At 38.8% G+C, this 15,629-nt stretch overlaps 2 protein-coding genes across 6 annotated transcripts in view; one reads left to right on the forward strand and one right to left on the reverse strand.

The window, feature by feature from the left end:
• Positions 1-10,195, reverse strand: part of LOC136442380 (melatonin receptor type 1C-like) — a 28,937-nt gene extending 18,742 nt beyond the window's left edge. The window contains exons 1-3 of one of the 2 annotated variants that reach the window (XM_066439196.1): positions 9,210-10,195; positions 8,060-8,790; positions 2,446-2,570 (exon numbers count right to left, since the gene is read on the reverse strand). In XM_066439196.1, the coding sequence (XP_066295293.1) occupies positions 2,446-2,570; positions 8,060-8,360 (426 nt within the window). In that variant the 5' untranslated portion in view covers positions 8,361-8,790; positions 9,210-10,195. Of the gene's footprint in view, positions 1-2,445; positions 2,571-8,059; positions 8,832-9,209 lie in introns of those variants that run through there. The other variant, XM_066439197.1, reaches the window with a different exon arrangement.
• LOC136441537 (metal-response element-binding transcription factor 2-like) overlaps positions 1-15,629 on the forward strand; it is a 53,472-nt gene that overhangs the window by 27,369 nt on the left and 10,474 nt on the right. The window lies entirely within an intron of this gene.

The following is a 15,629-nucleotide window of genomic DNA, read 5'->3' on the forward strand; positions in this document are numbered from 1 at the left end:
GGGTGATTCTACTTGCTTGTTTTAAAGGTTGCGTCTTTGATATTTTTGCAATGCATGTACTTCAGCAATTTCTCTGGAGAGTTTAGATGTGGGTCACGTCAAGTGTCGCAATGCAGTCAGTTTAGTATTCTGGAGCATTATGAAATAACAATCAGGACACGGTTGAACTTTAAGGGCTTCTCCACAGTATGTGACATGGACAACAAAATGGTTTCACCTTTTATTTTTTGCAATCATAACTTCAGCAAGTTCCCTTGGGAGTTAGATAGTGGGACATATGAAATGTCACTAAATGTTACTATTCTGGACTTTAATTAAAAGGAAAGAACAGTTAGGACACTTCAATCTTTCGGGGCTTTCACAGCTTGGTATAAACAACATAATGAACATCCCAGGAGTAAGATGTGGGGTCAATGACATTTGGCATGATTATTTACAATTCCCAATGTCATAGTTCTGAAATTTGTAAAGGTTGGGGAAGTTAGTTTTTTTTGGTCAACATAAATCATGCAAGTTAGATATAGAACATCACCAGAATAGCAAGGCATATGAGACTCAGAATCAGTTCTTATATCCTGAAAGCCATTTTCTTTAGAATTTTTAGAATACAAAAGACAATTGAACAAATACACATAATGTGCAAAGGTTGAAACATTTATGCATGTTGATACTGTTTGCATATAGCCTAGACCCATGTCTGTTGTGTGCTTCCTTTGGGACCAATGATAGCTCTGCTGGCGTCCCCAATTTTGTTAGCTGACAAAGTCTTGGTGACCCAGTGAAAAGTATGGATGGTACCACATCATTTATATTGCATGTTCTTGTACATCAGACATCCTTAAGGGATGGTATGGTCTAGAAATGTAAATGGACTGCATTGCAACAATTGATGTGACCTATTTCTTAAGGAGTATTGTAGGTCTGCAGTTAGAATTAAAGATGCATAATCAGTGTTGAATACATGCAAGAAATCTCTTAACCATAGGAATTTTATGATTAAACTTTGTAGCTTCAAACTAAAATGTGAAGGTCGTAAAAAACAACCATACACAAGGATTTATACCCCGAAATAGCCAATTCTTAATGACCTGTGAATTCCACATTTATAGTATATAATGCCAGCTCAGCAGAAGATTATATCGTGTGACCCAAAGAGGCTGTTAAAATTGGTGTTTCAGTACATTTGGACAGCATCCAGTAGAGACTCTGGCAGTAGTCACTGTTTAGTATTGAGATTACAGTGTTAATGTACTGAGTATCTCTTAACATCAGTCAAAGTGCCTCGGCCAGGATTGCTAAAAGCCAAAATAAAACTGTAAAAGCAGCCATTGTGTCGTGACTATGGTTATGGATAGCTCATGACCACTGATAGTATCAGTATCAAAACTTTGTATTGTACTTTCCTTCTCCACCTGTGTATTGTAAAAAATGTTGCTTGTGTCCATGTTTTGAAATGTTTCCAGACAGTATACTATCTTTCTATCGTTTGAAACACCCATGGTTTGTCATTGGATAGTTGGCTTACTGCACTTCTAGTTGATGAGACAGTTTGAGGGTAACTTAGCAGTAATGGTTCAAAGCACTTACATGTAAGCTCTTTGTCTAGACGTGCAAGACTTACATGTAACAGTTCATTCTTGGGTCTGGAGAGTATTAGATGTTATTTGTGAACTTGGCCTCTGAGTTGTACGATTTTTAACCTCAATTTTTTTACTGTTTCCACTAAATTCTTGTGTTGTCTTCTTAATCTTCCATCAAAAGCAAAAGAAGAAAAAGCTATGAGTATTCTGACTGTAACATAAAAAAAACACCCAAAAAAACATAATAAAAACATCCAAACCATGGTAGAACTTAGAAGGTTCTGTAAGCTAAGCAGGGGTGAAATTTAGACAGGACATTTCAAATTAGGAAAATGCATTTTTTAATCAAAAACCTACATGTTAAATCCTTATTTCAAGTTCCCCATGTTTTCTTCATTCTTCACATTATCATAGCAAACATTTGGTAACCCCATATTTCAATAAAGTATTTCCAAGCCTCAACAAGAAGCTCTTGCTACCAGGCTTTTAGCAAGGATTGATAGACTTGGTATCCAATTATTTAGGGGGACCAGACTTCTCCAATGGGCTCTATGGATTACTGATTACCTTGTAGCTTTACATGTCAATCAATTTTCATGCTGTCCCAGTGTCTGATATGAGGAAAAAACAACAGTTGCACTGCATGTTGGGGGAATACAATTTCCATGTATATGTAATTGTACTGGGGAAACAGGGTGTTTTGTTGGTGTCCCCTGCAAAAGGAGGTAGTCTGATTTCCTTGTTTTCTTAGTGTAGGGCATCCAGAAGACGCACTGATGCTCTGCTATCTAATAATACCCTGCTTGCCGCCCCTTGGGTTTACAAAGTCAGACATACGCATGATAGTGATAATTGAAGTACCGACCTTGTGATACCTGGATGGGTAAACGATGAGGCACCATCTGTTGAGAGCCGTGGCTGCCAGACTGTAGGTAGATGCGATACAGCAGGCCGTGAAGAGGAACCCGAAAATACTGCAGCCCACAGACCCTGCAAATGTAGTGTGAAATATACTATCATTGCATACCAGAACAAGAGATATCAAAACCGCTTATATGCTACGGCCATAGACCGGGTTGCTTGCGGAAACAAAAAATGGTATTGTATATTTGAGACAAAGTATGCTCATACTTATAGATAATCTTTATATGTTTTGTGGGTTTTGTTGTTTTTTATATCATAATTTTCGTTCCCACAAACCGGCTGGGCCCCAGTTTTGTAAAGGTGACTGTACATGTAGCATTACAAAGCTGCTAAGGGGCCATTATCGAACTTGACCTTTGTTTTCCAGACCCCTGCCCACTTATCAAATATCATAAGGATCCATCCACAGCCTCTCAAGTTTGTCACTCAGACAGACACACACACACGAATGGCACCGAAAACATAACCCGCACTGCAATGATAATTATACTCTTGGCAAAATGCAGATTACCAAGGCGAACTTAACTGAACTCAACATTTCATATTCAACAGTATTATCAAATCACTAAAACTAAATAGTTTCCTGTTCGTAATTGTGGTATTGTGGAAGTTCCTACTCGTTGCAATTTGCTGGTACTTAGTTATATGAAGGGAGCAGGAATTCTTACTCCCAACAACAGTATGTCCAAAATAATGAAGCAGGAACCCCATAATGCTTGTTCAGGCCCTTCTGACAAATAAGTTATGATATTGCTTGAATATTTTTTTTCAATACAGGTAACATTTTTTTCCACATATGTGTCACAAATCAGATGGATGCCATATATTATATTTTCAGATTTTTTATGATGCTATCGATCACTGGTCTCAAAACCTGTAATATTCTTGCCAGAAGACAAAGTAATTTTGATCATTAAATTAACAATAAAACGTTGTGATATTTCTAGCTTTTACATGTACATTGTGCCTCCTACTGAATCAGATACAGACATCAATCCTTAGATAAAATCTAGCAACAATTCTCAACAGTCAAAGTCTTTTCCCTCCTCTGTAACTATGCGCACATGATTTTCAATTAGACCCAACCAAATGGGTTTCCCAAGGACAAACTTACACCCGGGGAGCTTTTGCTGTGGGGCAAGAAATATCATCTTCAACTTTAATGTGGTTTCTTAATCCCCTTGGCTTAGTGACTTACGCTGATTAAGAGAGAAAAATGCCTCTTCAGGGACACACCTGTCAGCACTATTGAGAAGTAATACCCATGATAAGGTCGGTGTTAGAAGTAGGCAAATTGAGTATGTCAGCTCATCTTTCTTAATGCTCCTGTAATGGGGTAATGATTAAACCAAATGCATCTGATCTTTAGCAACGTTGCACTGCATAGTTGCCCCATTCTTTTAGAATTACCGCTAAATGTAACTCACTGATTACTCGCTTATGTCGAGACCTTCCAGTCACGACAGTGATTAAGTAGATTTATCTTTGCTAAGACCTTTTCTAGGACATTGTATCTTACTGATTGCTTTTAATCTGTTGCACTGCCTATAGTCGCCCCATTCTTTTAAGATTGCCGCTAATGTAACTGATTGATTAAGTAGCTTTATCTTTGCTAAGATCTTTTCTAGGGCATTGCATCTTTCTTTCATCTTCTGTTCTCGTCAAGAAAACGAACAGAGACAGGAGCCAATAAGCATATTTATTGCCCTATAGAACATCAAAGGGTTTAGACCCAAGTCCTGTAACCACACTCTCTTGCAGGTCCTAAATTTTTTATGAAGAGGTTGTAAAAGCCAAAGACTTAAAGAACAGTCTGCATACCAATGTCTTTATAAGTAGATTGTTGAATGTGATAGTCCGGTGCTCAGCATAGATCTAGCTGAAAAATTGTGCGAATTGGTCTAAAACTACCAAATTTGGAACACATGTGGTTGAATGTATTTTGAACAAGTAGAGAAATAGAGCCATCTGAATTGCTGCCTAGAATCAATTTTATGGCATTTTTGGGCATTTTTAGACTAAAAATGTATATTTTGGGCTTCTATCCTCTAGCTGGTATACATAAAATGGGAACCTGACTTCGATTGGGGAGGTAAAGGGCTGTGGAAGGAGAGGGATGGGCTCCGCCTGCCAATACTGTTCCCTAGACACAGTGGATAACAACACACTACCCCTACATGTACGACCTCAAAAAGGTTAAGGGACTACATGTGCCTTTACCCCTAGATCCGGTATTTAAACCAAATGAACTGAAATTTGGTATTGGGGGCGTTGTTATAAGAGTAATCTTGTACCTTATATTTCATCAATCAATGTGCAATCATCAAGCGCTGATGTATGCCGGCTGTTCACATCTCCCTACAGGGTGGCTATTATATTGTATTGAACTTCTTAAATCTAGGCCATTCTTTTCTTCAGAGTCCCTTTTGGGATTCGGCTATAGATCCATGATTTGCAATGTGATTTGTAGTTGTTTTATTTTTCAGTTTCAACATCTTTGTTGCATAATAATGTACACAATTTATTATCTGTAATTATATATTTTCACATTTGTCTCTTTGTAATGTTATTTAAAGATTAGTATATTATCTAGCCCCTTATTTTGGAACAGTGCCCAATGACCTAGATCTCACCTATTGTACCCCAGGGATTATGCCGGATCAATTTTTCAATAATTGACTTTTGTCATATAAATAACTGAGTTAGTCAAGACACATTAGGGACAATTCAGTTGGCCAGCCATTGTGTGTGACAGGTCGAGTCCATCGAACTTTGACCCATTTTGTCTTGTTTGCAGCACAAATGAGCATAACGACAGGACTCAGGGGTCTGTTTCCAAGATTTTGGATAATAAATGCATACTAATTCAATTTGTTGATTCTCAGATTATAAAAGAGAAGGACTATCTTAATAGCTAGAATATCAACATGAAAACATAATGTAAGGCTCTGTCTAGGTTCACACAGTTTCAGGGAGTTAGTACAGTTAGATTCAAGTTTTCCTCACTGCCCTCAGTTTTCATCTTGATCTTTTGCTGAATTTCACTTTAAAATGTCTGATAACCAAGAAAGTGATTTGGCAAGGCCTTCGAGTGGCAAATCTTTTAACTTATTAAATGTGGTTTAAAAAGAAGGATTCATTAATTTCAATTAAAACGTTCAATAGTCATCAACTTAATGAATAAGATTTTGTTTTTGATAAGAACTGTTAGATAAACACAACTGATTCCAGTTGCTGGTGATACTGAACAGTACATGGATCAGGACAGTCTCCAGGACCCGTCCTTCCGTCCCGGGACAGAAATTTGCTTGTTGGGAGGGGAAAAAATTAACCCCTTCCGTCCCCAAAATAGCAATTTTGAGATAAAACTGATGAAAATGTATTTTTTTAAGCTTAAAATAACAAATTCAAGAATTACAATTAAAAAAATCGGCTCCCAAACAATGAGTGGGACGGAAGAAAATTTAAAGCTTGAGACACCCCTGACATGGATCTATGATTTTTAGCTTATCCCTAGGGCTGTATGGAGAAGAATGATGTGCTAAACTGATTCAGTCTGAGGTGTCATTTTTACTCTGCAGTCAAGGGCAGTGTTTCATCATCAGGTCTATGACAGATAGAATTAGTTTAATAAATCAGTTCTCCCGTTTACAGATTGTAGCTACAAGCAGCTTGGCCACGGGGAAAAGGAACATTAACCAGACTCTTAGCAGCTGTTCATTCGTACAATACTTTGGTGATATTTTCCCTTGACAGATGCTTTTTAATGAATAATAAACTTTTCAGCAAAATTTTCATATTAAATTACATGTATATCTAAAGATGTTGATGACGGTTAGATATCCAGGTAATAAGATACACAAGGTAACAAATTAGGAAAATCTATCCAGTTTTTTAATTGAATAGTTTAAACTTCAGAGTAATAAACTTTTCATCAAAATCATATTAAACTAGATCTAAAGATGTTGATGAAGGTTAGATATCCAATAAGATTCGCAAGGTAACAATCAGGGAAAATCTATCCAATTGCTTGTGATGAGTAAAAGTTACCTTTAGTTACGTACCTAAATCTAAAATGTTTTACCGTCAACATAATTAATCCCATTAGAACAGAAAAAAAAGTCTTCTACCTTTTAGTCCATGTTTACTTATAAGATTCGATACTTAAGATTCACAGATAGAATGAAAGACAGCTTTCCTAATAATGTCTAGTGAGATTTAACTCCTTAGGGACAGCTCCTGAGACCTAATTTCCTTATTGAAACTTGTGTTTGTCATAAACATTGATTTTAGCTCAAAACAGTCACTAGCTTGAGGGTAGTTACGAAGTGTATTTAGTGAAAAGGGACAGATATTGACTTTGTTGGTGTCTTATTGGGAATTACATGTGTAAGGTCAGTTAAGCCTGGGAGCAAACAGTGCTATATCCCATACATCACACATGCTGCTCTTTGTACTAAAAGACATTTGAATTTTTTTCGGTTCTAAAAGGTATTTGCATGACATTGTTCTAAATACACATTTGTAGCATGTTGTCACAGTGACTATTGTTTGTATTAAGTTGAGACTTAGAATACATTGTATACTAGTACTAGTCTTATTTTAGAATGTTCTGAAGCCATGGTAAAAATTGATGATTGTTGTTGGATAAAATTGTTTCTACATTGTATGGTTGTCCAACTTTTGACATGCATTCTATATAGTCTCATTGTCCAGAATGTACCATACAATCATTTAAGTTGGCTTGGTTGGAAGCAAGATGATTTATAGTCTCAAAACCTTTATCAGATTAGCAATTATCCTCTGCTGTCGAGGTTTATGTCCGAGGCTGTTACTTAACAATGTACCTGGCATTGATGGATCGCGAAATCTATTTCTCAAGGTTTATGTCGACATAAGTAGGGCCACAGGGATTTCAAAAATGAACCTTGTTTTATGAAATTGCAGCTTTATCTACTGGGAAATGTGAGACCTCATGTATACTGACTACATCATTTTGCATTGTCTTCTATAATTGATAAGGGTGGCGTCCTTTTGATATGTTTTCAGACTGCAGTGAGCTTTGTATGTCAAGATTCACATGTCTCAAGTTCTGTTCAAAATGTTTTGTAAATGTTCTGGGTTACATTACCTTTACATCTTTCCTGAATAGTTTTGTCGGGGGGATCGGGTAAATCAACAGATAGAGTGAATCCAAGGTTGAGTAGCTCCTGATATGATATAAAGGCCTTGAGCAGAAGGACTGAGGAAACACTGGGGGACAATTTCTTGTTTTGTTTAAAAAGGAATGACTATCTGCTTTTTTTATCACTTCACTAAAACCCAAGAAAACTAAGGAATGAAGGACATTCCTCTTTTAATGTTGGAAACTTGAATTTTTGTTCCTCCATCAATAAATCAGGTTGAAAATAACTGAAAAACAAAGTTCTTTATAAACCACCACATGATTAACAAGAGTCGATGTTTCGATGACTGTCGGTCATCTTCTTCAGGGCAATTCTCAAATATTCAGAGATTTTGTTGTTTGATTTATTTATGAAGTGTTACAGACGTACCTAGAGCCGTAGGCCAGTGTCCGTACCCCAGGGCCGGCACACAGAACAGCAGAAGCAGGATGACGGACAGATCCGCCGCCGCAATGTTCAGCACAAAGATGTTGGCCACGGTCTGAAGCTTCGGGTTGATCACCATGGAGATCACGATGACCGCGTTTCCGGGGATGCCGAAAACGGTCAGTAGGACGACCAGGCTTCCCATAGCCACAGTCTCTGCCACCATGGTTCCATTGATGGCCACTGTGGCGTTACCGTCCACAAGGTCCATAAGAGGAGTGCTAGTTGTGTTGCCGTCAGCCATCCTTTAGTGTCTTATAAGAAGTGTTATCTGGCAGGTCTCAGGTGTGCTGCTTTTGCACAAATCCTTGTACTCACAATACCTCAAGATTGAGAGACTTTTCCGAGATCACCAGGCACACAGTTTAGGTCCTGTGCCGGTCGTTATCTTATCTAATTTAGTTAGCAACAAATCAGCATCGTCAGGGTTGGACGTACATCGCATGGTGTAGAGTTAAAGATGGACCAATGAGCACAATGGAAAAGCGGGCCTTTTTCTGCCCAATACCAACCCGCCTGCAATGAATTACAAGCTACAAGAAAATTCCAAATGTCATCGGTGTGTCCAGTCACATGATTGTTCTTGACAGGTAGTGTGGTTCTTGCAATGTCGCATTTTTGGACCGTCTTGAAATGACTGGACTCGAGAGCTATATCATTCCACAGTTCATTCCCTGGAAAATCAAAAACCAAAAGTCTTGACAGTTCATCCTAAAAATTCCCTAGATAACCCATTGCAACAACTTAACATAAATATTTATTTAAATATCCAAGGACAATGTCTGCTAATCTCCTATTTTTCTACCAGAAGAAAAACAAAACTTGACATTCATACAGTTAGATAAGACCACAATTAATCATTACAGACAACAGCTTGTCTTTGTCCTACCTTCGTTGTCTTGTCGAGAGCGTCACATCTGGCTCTGTTACATAGAATCTGCACATAGAATCAAGGTACCATCACGACCACTACATGTATTATTTCACTGATGCTTTCAAAACTTGCTTCTTGTCAATATTCCATTGGGACATCTCACTTCAGTTGGGAATTACAGACTAAATTAGATACCCGTCACTCTGGAAGTATGCTCACCTGTGACACTGATCCCCCAGTCACCAATCAGGATAAACTCGACTCTGAATACTCCACGGGGAGCGAACCTACAAAGCTGTCTCCATTACCTGATGGTCGCAGCAGTGATGTTGTCAACTATACAACTGAGAGCTGTACATGTATAGTTACGAAGCTTGGAAAGATAAATCTTCAGGCGGAGTCCCCACGGCTTCTGTCGTTCAGACTACAATTTAGCTGCCGAAACACCGACGTGAATCACTCCGTCAGATCATCACAGATGATTTCACACCAATAAGCCCCCATCTGCATCAAATTTCATCATCACCAGCAGAGAAGCTCAGAAATAATTCATTAGCAAGGCTATAAACCGCTCAGCAAGCAGGCTGCTCCCGGTAAGTTTTACCCGCCACTGTCGGTGGAGAAGGAAACTTGTCTACGACTCGTTAGCACGAAACTGTCAAGTCACGCTGAGCCGACGTGCACCAACAGGCACCGTTGGGCACGTGTATATCACCCGGTACCTCCGGAGGGATCGCTGTAAATCTCATCTCCGCATACAAGTTGTTACACCCCCTGCCGACAGGAACGCATCACCTTTGGGACGTCTAGTAGACAGATATCACCGAAGAGATGTAGATAATAGAGACACGTGAAACAGTAGGCATCATGAGGCTTGCCCCGTGGCAGGCTGTTTACATAATCGATGTAGCCTTGGCATGAATTATAGAGGACGGCAGATCTCCCTGGGTAGCGGGGTGCTGAGTATTGGAGTTAATCTTGTGAGCTGATGTCTCCATTCCTGTGGTCTTTTGGCAGAAGTTTGAGTATGTGTAGACTCACGGTGGTTGAAATGTTATCCATAATGCTAATGTTGGCTACATTACTTTTTGTGTGGAAAAGATGTTTCATATTTTGTTATGCAGACTTTTCGTGCAAAACACAACACAACTACAGTATAGATCATAGTAAATGGAACATTAGAAAGCACACAAGCTAGAAATAAATTCTCTAGTTAAGTAAAACAAGTTCCAAATTGTATACTGGAATGAAATTATCAATGCTTAGTCTGAATTTACTGTAGCTACAGAAACTATCACTAGTCTAAGATAACCTGAATGCTATTCACCCTTTTAAGAAAGCCAGTTGTTACAATAAGATTGTATTTACTACACTCTCTCCCTGACTTTTCTTTTTAGTCATTAATAACTATCTCCCTGTTGAGATGGCCTTTTGGTGCTTTATTTGTATAAATATTGATTAAGGAATTTGCAGCTGGGAGTAATTGAAATTTGTCGATACGTTGAACACAACACAACACAACCCCCCCTCTAGAGTAAGCGAAGGTGTGAACTTGAGTTCTGAATATAGATTGTATTTCAGTGTCTGGCATTATTCCCTATGGGATCCCGGTGACCACAACCTGATCCATACCAGGCCTGGGATCAGCCTGGATGCCACTCTTGGTGTTTGTGCGAATGAATCAATTGCTTTGCAGATGGTACATAGGGTTCAACGACACGTTGATGTATTCTATAATTCATTACCCCTGCCATGCGAGGGAGTAATTTCGCCACTTTTGTGACCCCCGTTGGCTCCTTGGTGTCATCTGAACTAGGGCAACTGCAAGAATGCCAAGGACACGCCTCCCACGGATGGCATTAAACTTGGTACCACAGGGGAAAAGAAGGAGGGGAGGTCAATAGATTACATGGGAGAAAACTCATGAGAGACTTGGAGGAACTGGGCTTCACTTGGGAAGGAGTGAGAAAGCAGGCACTGGACAGAATTGCGTGGAAAGCAGTGGAGGCCAGCATCGTCGACAGATGAAAGCGGCGACGATGATGATGATGATGATGAACTGAAAAAAGTTACACCAATCTTGTTGTAGAAACTAGACACACTTCTTGTAAAATACTTTAAATTTTTCAAGTAGTCAATGACACGTTGACATATTCTTTAATTTAGTACCCCTGCCATGCAAGGGAGTAATTTCGCCACTTCTGTGTTCCGTGTTGGTTCCTTGGTGTCATCTGAACTAGGTCAAAGTCAAACTATTGATATCATAGAAAGTAGAGACGCGATTCTTGTTAAATCCTCTGCCAATGCCGGAAACAGTCTTTGTAATGTTTGCACTGAAGAAAACTTTCATACAGTAAGTATTAATTATTAAAGCCACTTGCATCTTATCTAGAATCCAGATTGTTTTCTAGAGGGTGCTTCATCTGCTCTTTTCTCAAATGTATTCAGACACGTCCTTATTAGACGCTGCAATCGATAGTACGGGGCCTTGGCTTGTCCCAGTGGCCTTGATCAAACTCAAAGGTTACCTAATAACAACATCCTCCTAAGGGGGTTGTCATATATCAGTCAGACACAAAAAGGCAGCGGAAATCATTGTTCTTTTATTTCTATATAACCCTGATATAGCGCATCGACTGATGATGATGATGATTTTATTTGACTGTACTAGTTTTGTTTTCAGTAGACTAGATTTTCTGACTGTTAACTTCGACTGTTTGATTTGTATGCTTTTTTTTTCAACAATTGAACGTGGATGCAGTGTTTTTTTTCAAGGATCCTGCTTGACAATATATCATCATCATTATTGCTGCATTATCTAGAATAGTACTTTGTAATATGTAATATAATGAGGGTTGAAATATCAGTAAACAGAAGGGGCTGTATTTCCAGAGGATTTGGAACTACTACAAATAAAATGTACAGACTTCACTGAATGAATAGTCTGAAACAGAAACAAAAGTTTCTTTTGGATAAGTAATAAAAATGCTCTAAAGGCCCAGACTTTACTTTACCGGTAAATACATTTTTACTGGCAAGGAATTAAATTTCGCAGTAGGGAGAAATGGAATGTTCGTGGTGGTTTTAATTTTGCAGTTGAAACAAGAGCGTTTGCCAGAAGACAGAACAGGCACTGGTTTAAACTAATTTAGGTTCGTGGTTAAGCGGTCACCGCAAAAAACGCATACATAAAACCATGATAAAATTTCGAGAATTACAGTAGTCCAACAAATGTCCTTGCCCATGTGTATGAAGGTTGACAATGAAACATTCACGGATGACCTTGCAGCTACGACCTTGGCAACACTGGTCCCTGATATATAATGATGAACATGTCTGCTGACTTTTAGATAAGGTTAGGGGCACAGAGGTCAGCTTCCCCCCTGACAGGGGATTTCCTGTTCTGATTAAGGTATAAAAGGCAGAGTTTATGACGGCTCAGTAAGCCACTGTTATTACTGGCCCATGGGAAGAACAAAGGAGATTGTGATTACTTACTTAGACATACTTGTATAGTCATGTGCATTCTCATTAACTACAAACATTTATTTCATGTATTTTTATCCTTAGGAAAGGATGTAGTTTGGATTTCTGATTCAACTGTACAATTTTGAATTGGTAGGAAGAGTTGATGCACAAACTTTAGTTCACATTCACACAATTTCATGAAGATATGTTGTTAGGAATGGGTGTACTTTAAATTTCTAATTCAAATGAATAATGATTTGATCTGTAGTGACTGAGCCAAGCCCCTGGTACAGTGATCAAGCATGTGACTGTTGATGACAAAATGGAATGATAAAACACTTTTATTGCCCCACTGCGGTATCCACTGTGAGTGATAAATCAGCACCAAGGACATGTCCATATTATGTAGTATTAGCTTATTAACTAAATGGTTTGAGGGAAATTTATTTGGATATGTATTAGAAGACCAGAGTGGTCACACTGGCTGCATTTTAAAATGATGGATTGATCAGCACCAAGGACATGGCCAAATCCTTTAGTATCAACTTTTAAACAAAACACTGTGAAGGGAAAGTTGTTTGGATCAGTAGTCCAGAGTACCAGTAGTCACACTGGCTGCAGTTTCCAAATGATTTTTTTTTAATTTTCAGACCTTTATTTAACCTTGAAAGTATGCAAAACATACACTCATTCGGCGGAGGCCGTTTTTCAAGAGTTCAAGGGAGGAGGTCAGGGGTCCTTTCAACGTACCATCGGAAAATAGAACATAAATTGTTGTACGGAGATAACGTTGATGATGAATTGATCAGCGCCAAGGACATGTACAGTCTATGTAGTATTGCCTCGTTAACAAAACACTGTAAGGGAAATCTGTTTGGATAAGTAGCCCAGTGTCAGTAGCCATACTAGCTTTGATATCAAAGTGATCAATAGTTCAGCACCAAGGACATGGTCAGTATCAGATATCATCTAAGAACATCTTCATTAAGTCCAGATTTTTAGTCTTTAGCACTTTGAAGTAGCCGCTTGGCCCCAAATTCCCTATTGGTTGCAGAGTTAGGCAGCAGGGAGAAGGTTAAAACTAACTGCTCAGTGTTTTTGTTCCCATGTTGTTCAGGGCTAAACCCCTGAACCTTAAGGTCTAAGGGAGACAGTACAGACAACATTATTAACCACTTGTTGTATGCCAAAGAGACATAAATCTCCATAAGATAGGATCTGCCTGTACAAACAAGGTATATTATTAAGCTTCAGGTTACAAGCCTGTCTGATCAGTCAAAGTTCTATTACTGGCTAAAGGGCTATATGATCAACAGAGACTTATGTCATATTAAGTTCTAACAAGCTATGTCTGTTATTCAAACCCTTCACCAGAGGAAAGAGTTGAGAAATGGAAAGACGTAGTGTTTTCTTGGAATGAGTTTTACTCTATCATGAAAAGGCCTCCCAGCCCTGTATTTTCATCTATAGTGATCATACTTAGTTTTTAGTTGAAAATACTTAAAGCCCCCTTCACACTTGTGCATATATTCAAGCCTCCATGAGTTGTGTATAAACAATTTTTTGGTTAAGGTAAAGTTTGCGGCCAAAAAAGTAATTTCTTTGGTTTGTTAACCAGGCTGCACAATGGTGTGTTAAAGTAGAAACTAAAAACTTTACCCAAAGAAAGAAAAATAATGTTAATACACAACTCATGCACACTTAGATATACGCACAAGTGTGAAGGGGCCCTAACTAAGGACTAGCAAAATGAATTGGGCCTAATTGTGCTGAAGACAAAAGATTTCTTTTGCCTTGGGCAGAGTATTGTAAAACGTAGGTCAAGGTTACCTGAGGAATTGCTGCAGGGGCTTGCTAATACTTGCATGTATGTATGCATGTAGTAGGTTAGGCATGCATGTGGCAGGTCAGGCATGGTCTGCACAGGTCTGGTCCGGTCGATAACAAATGATATCTGCAAGCACACTGCCATCATGGGCTTCCATTGACCTCATAAACCATTGCAGCTACCGGCAGTCCGTCGGGAGGGCTTTGAGGTGGAAATTACATGTCGCCCTACCCGCAGGCACACCGTACATTACAGCAGTCAGGCCTACATTAAGGTATGACTTACGACAGCGGCAAAGTGCGTGTAGCACCGGGGAAAAGGGTTGCCTGTCAAGGGAAAGTGGCTGCTGGTCTGGAAAAAAATTGTAGGGTCGACTGGCTAATATAGCTCATGTCACATTGCCGACGCGTAGTGATGAATATAAAGAAAAAGAAGGTAGTACTGTAAGTAGCTCTAGAAAAGACACATTTAGGTCTTGTAGCTATTAGCTTGTGTCATATTCCCTGGTTGTAGAGATGAATTTGAAAAAAGAAGTTCCTAGGGAATTAAGTAGCTTCTGAAAGACACAGCGATGTCTGATGGCTAGTAGTTATAGCCAATGTCACATTACTGGCAGGATATTGATGATTATAAAGAAAAAGAAGGTAGTACCGTAAGTAGCTTTTGAAAAGACACAGCAATGTCTTGTGGCTATTAGCGTGTGTCATATTGCCTGGATGTAGTGATGAATATTAAGGAAAATAAGGAACTGGGGTAGTAAGTATCATCTAAAAAGAAACAGGAAATGTCTGATGGCTAACCAAGTCTCACATTGCCAGCATTTACGGTAGTGATGAATATGAAGAAAAAGAAGTTATATATACTGGGATAGTAAGTATATGAGCTTTTGAAAAGGTGACAGTAATATCTTGCAGCTATTACCTTGCGTCATGTTGCCTGGCTGAAGTGATGAATTGAAAAATATAATCTACCCTGGTAGTGAGAAGATTCTAAAAAGATACAGTAATGTCTTGTGGCTATTAGCCCAGGTAACATTGCCTGCCTGTTGTGATGAATACGAAGAAAAAAAGAACTGGGGAATTAGCTTCTGAAAAGACACAGGAAATGTCTGATGGCTATAGCCATGTGTCACATTGCCAGCACGTAGTGATTCATATGAAAAAAAAGAAGCTACTGGGATAGTAATTACATATGAGCCTTTGAAAAGACACAGTAATATCTTGCAGCTATTAGCTTGTGCCCCATTGCCTGGCTCCATAGTGATGAATTTGAAAAAAAAGAAGTTACTGATGTAAGCAGTTTTTTTTAAAAAGACACTGTCAGGAAGGTCTTGTGTCATGTAT

Source organism: Branchiostoma lanceolatum, chromosome 9 (genome assembly GCF_035083965.1).
Source record: "Branchiostoma lanceolatum isolate klBraLanc5 chromosome 9, klBraLanc5.hap2, whole genome shotgun sequence".
Classification (NCBI taxonomy): Eukaryota; Metazoa; Chordata; class Leptocardii; order Amphioxiformes; family Branchiostomatidae; genus Branchiostoma; species Branchiostoma lanceolatum.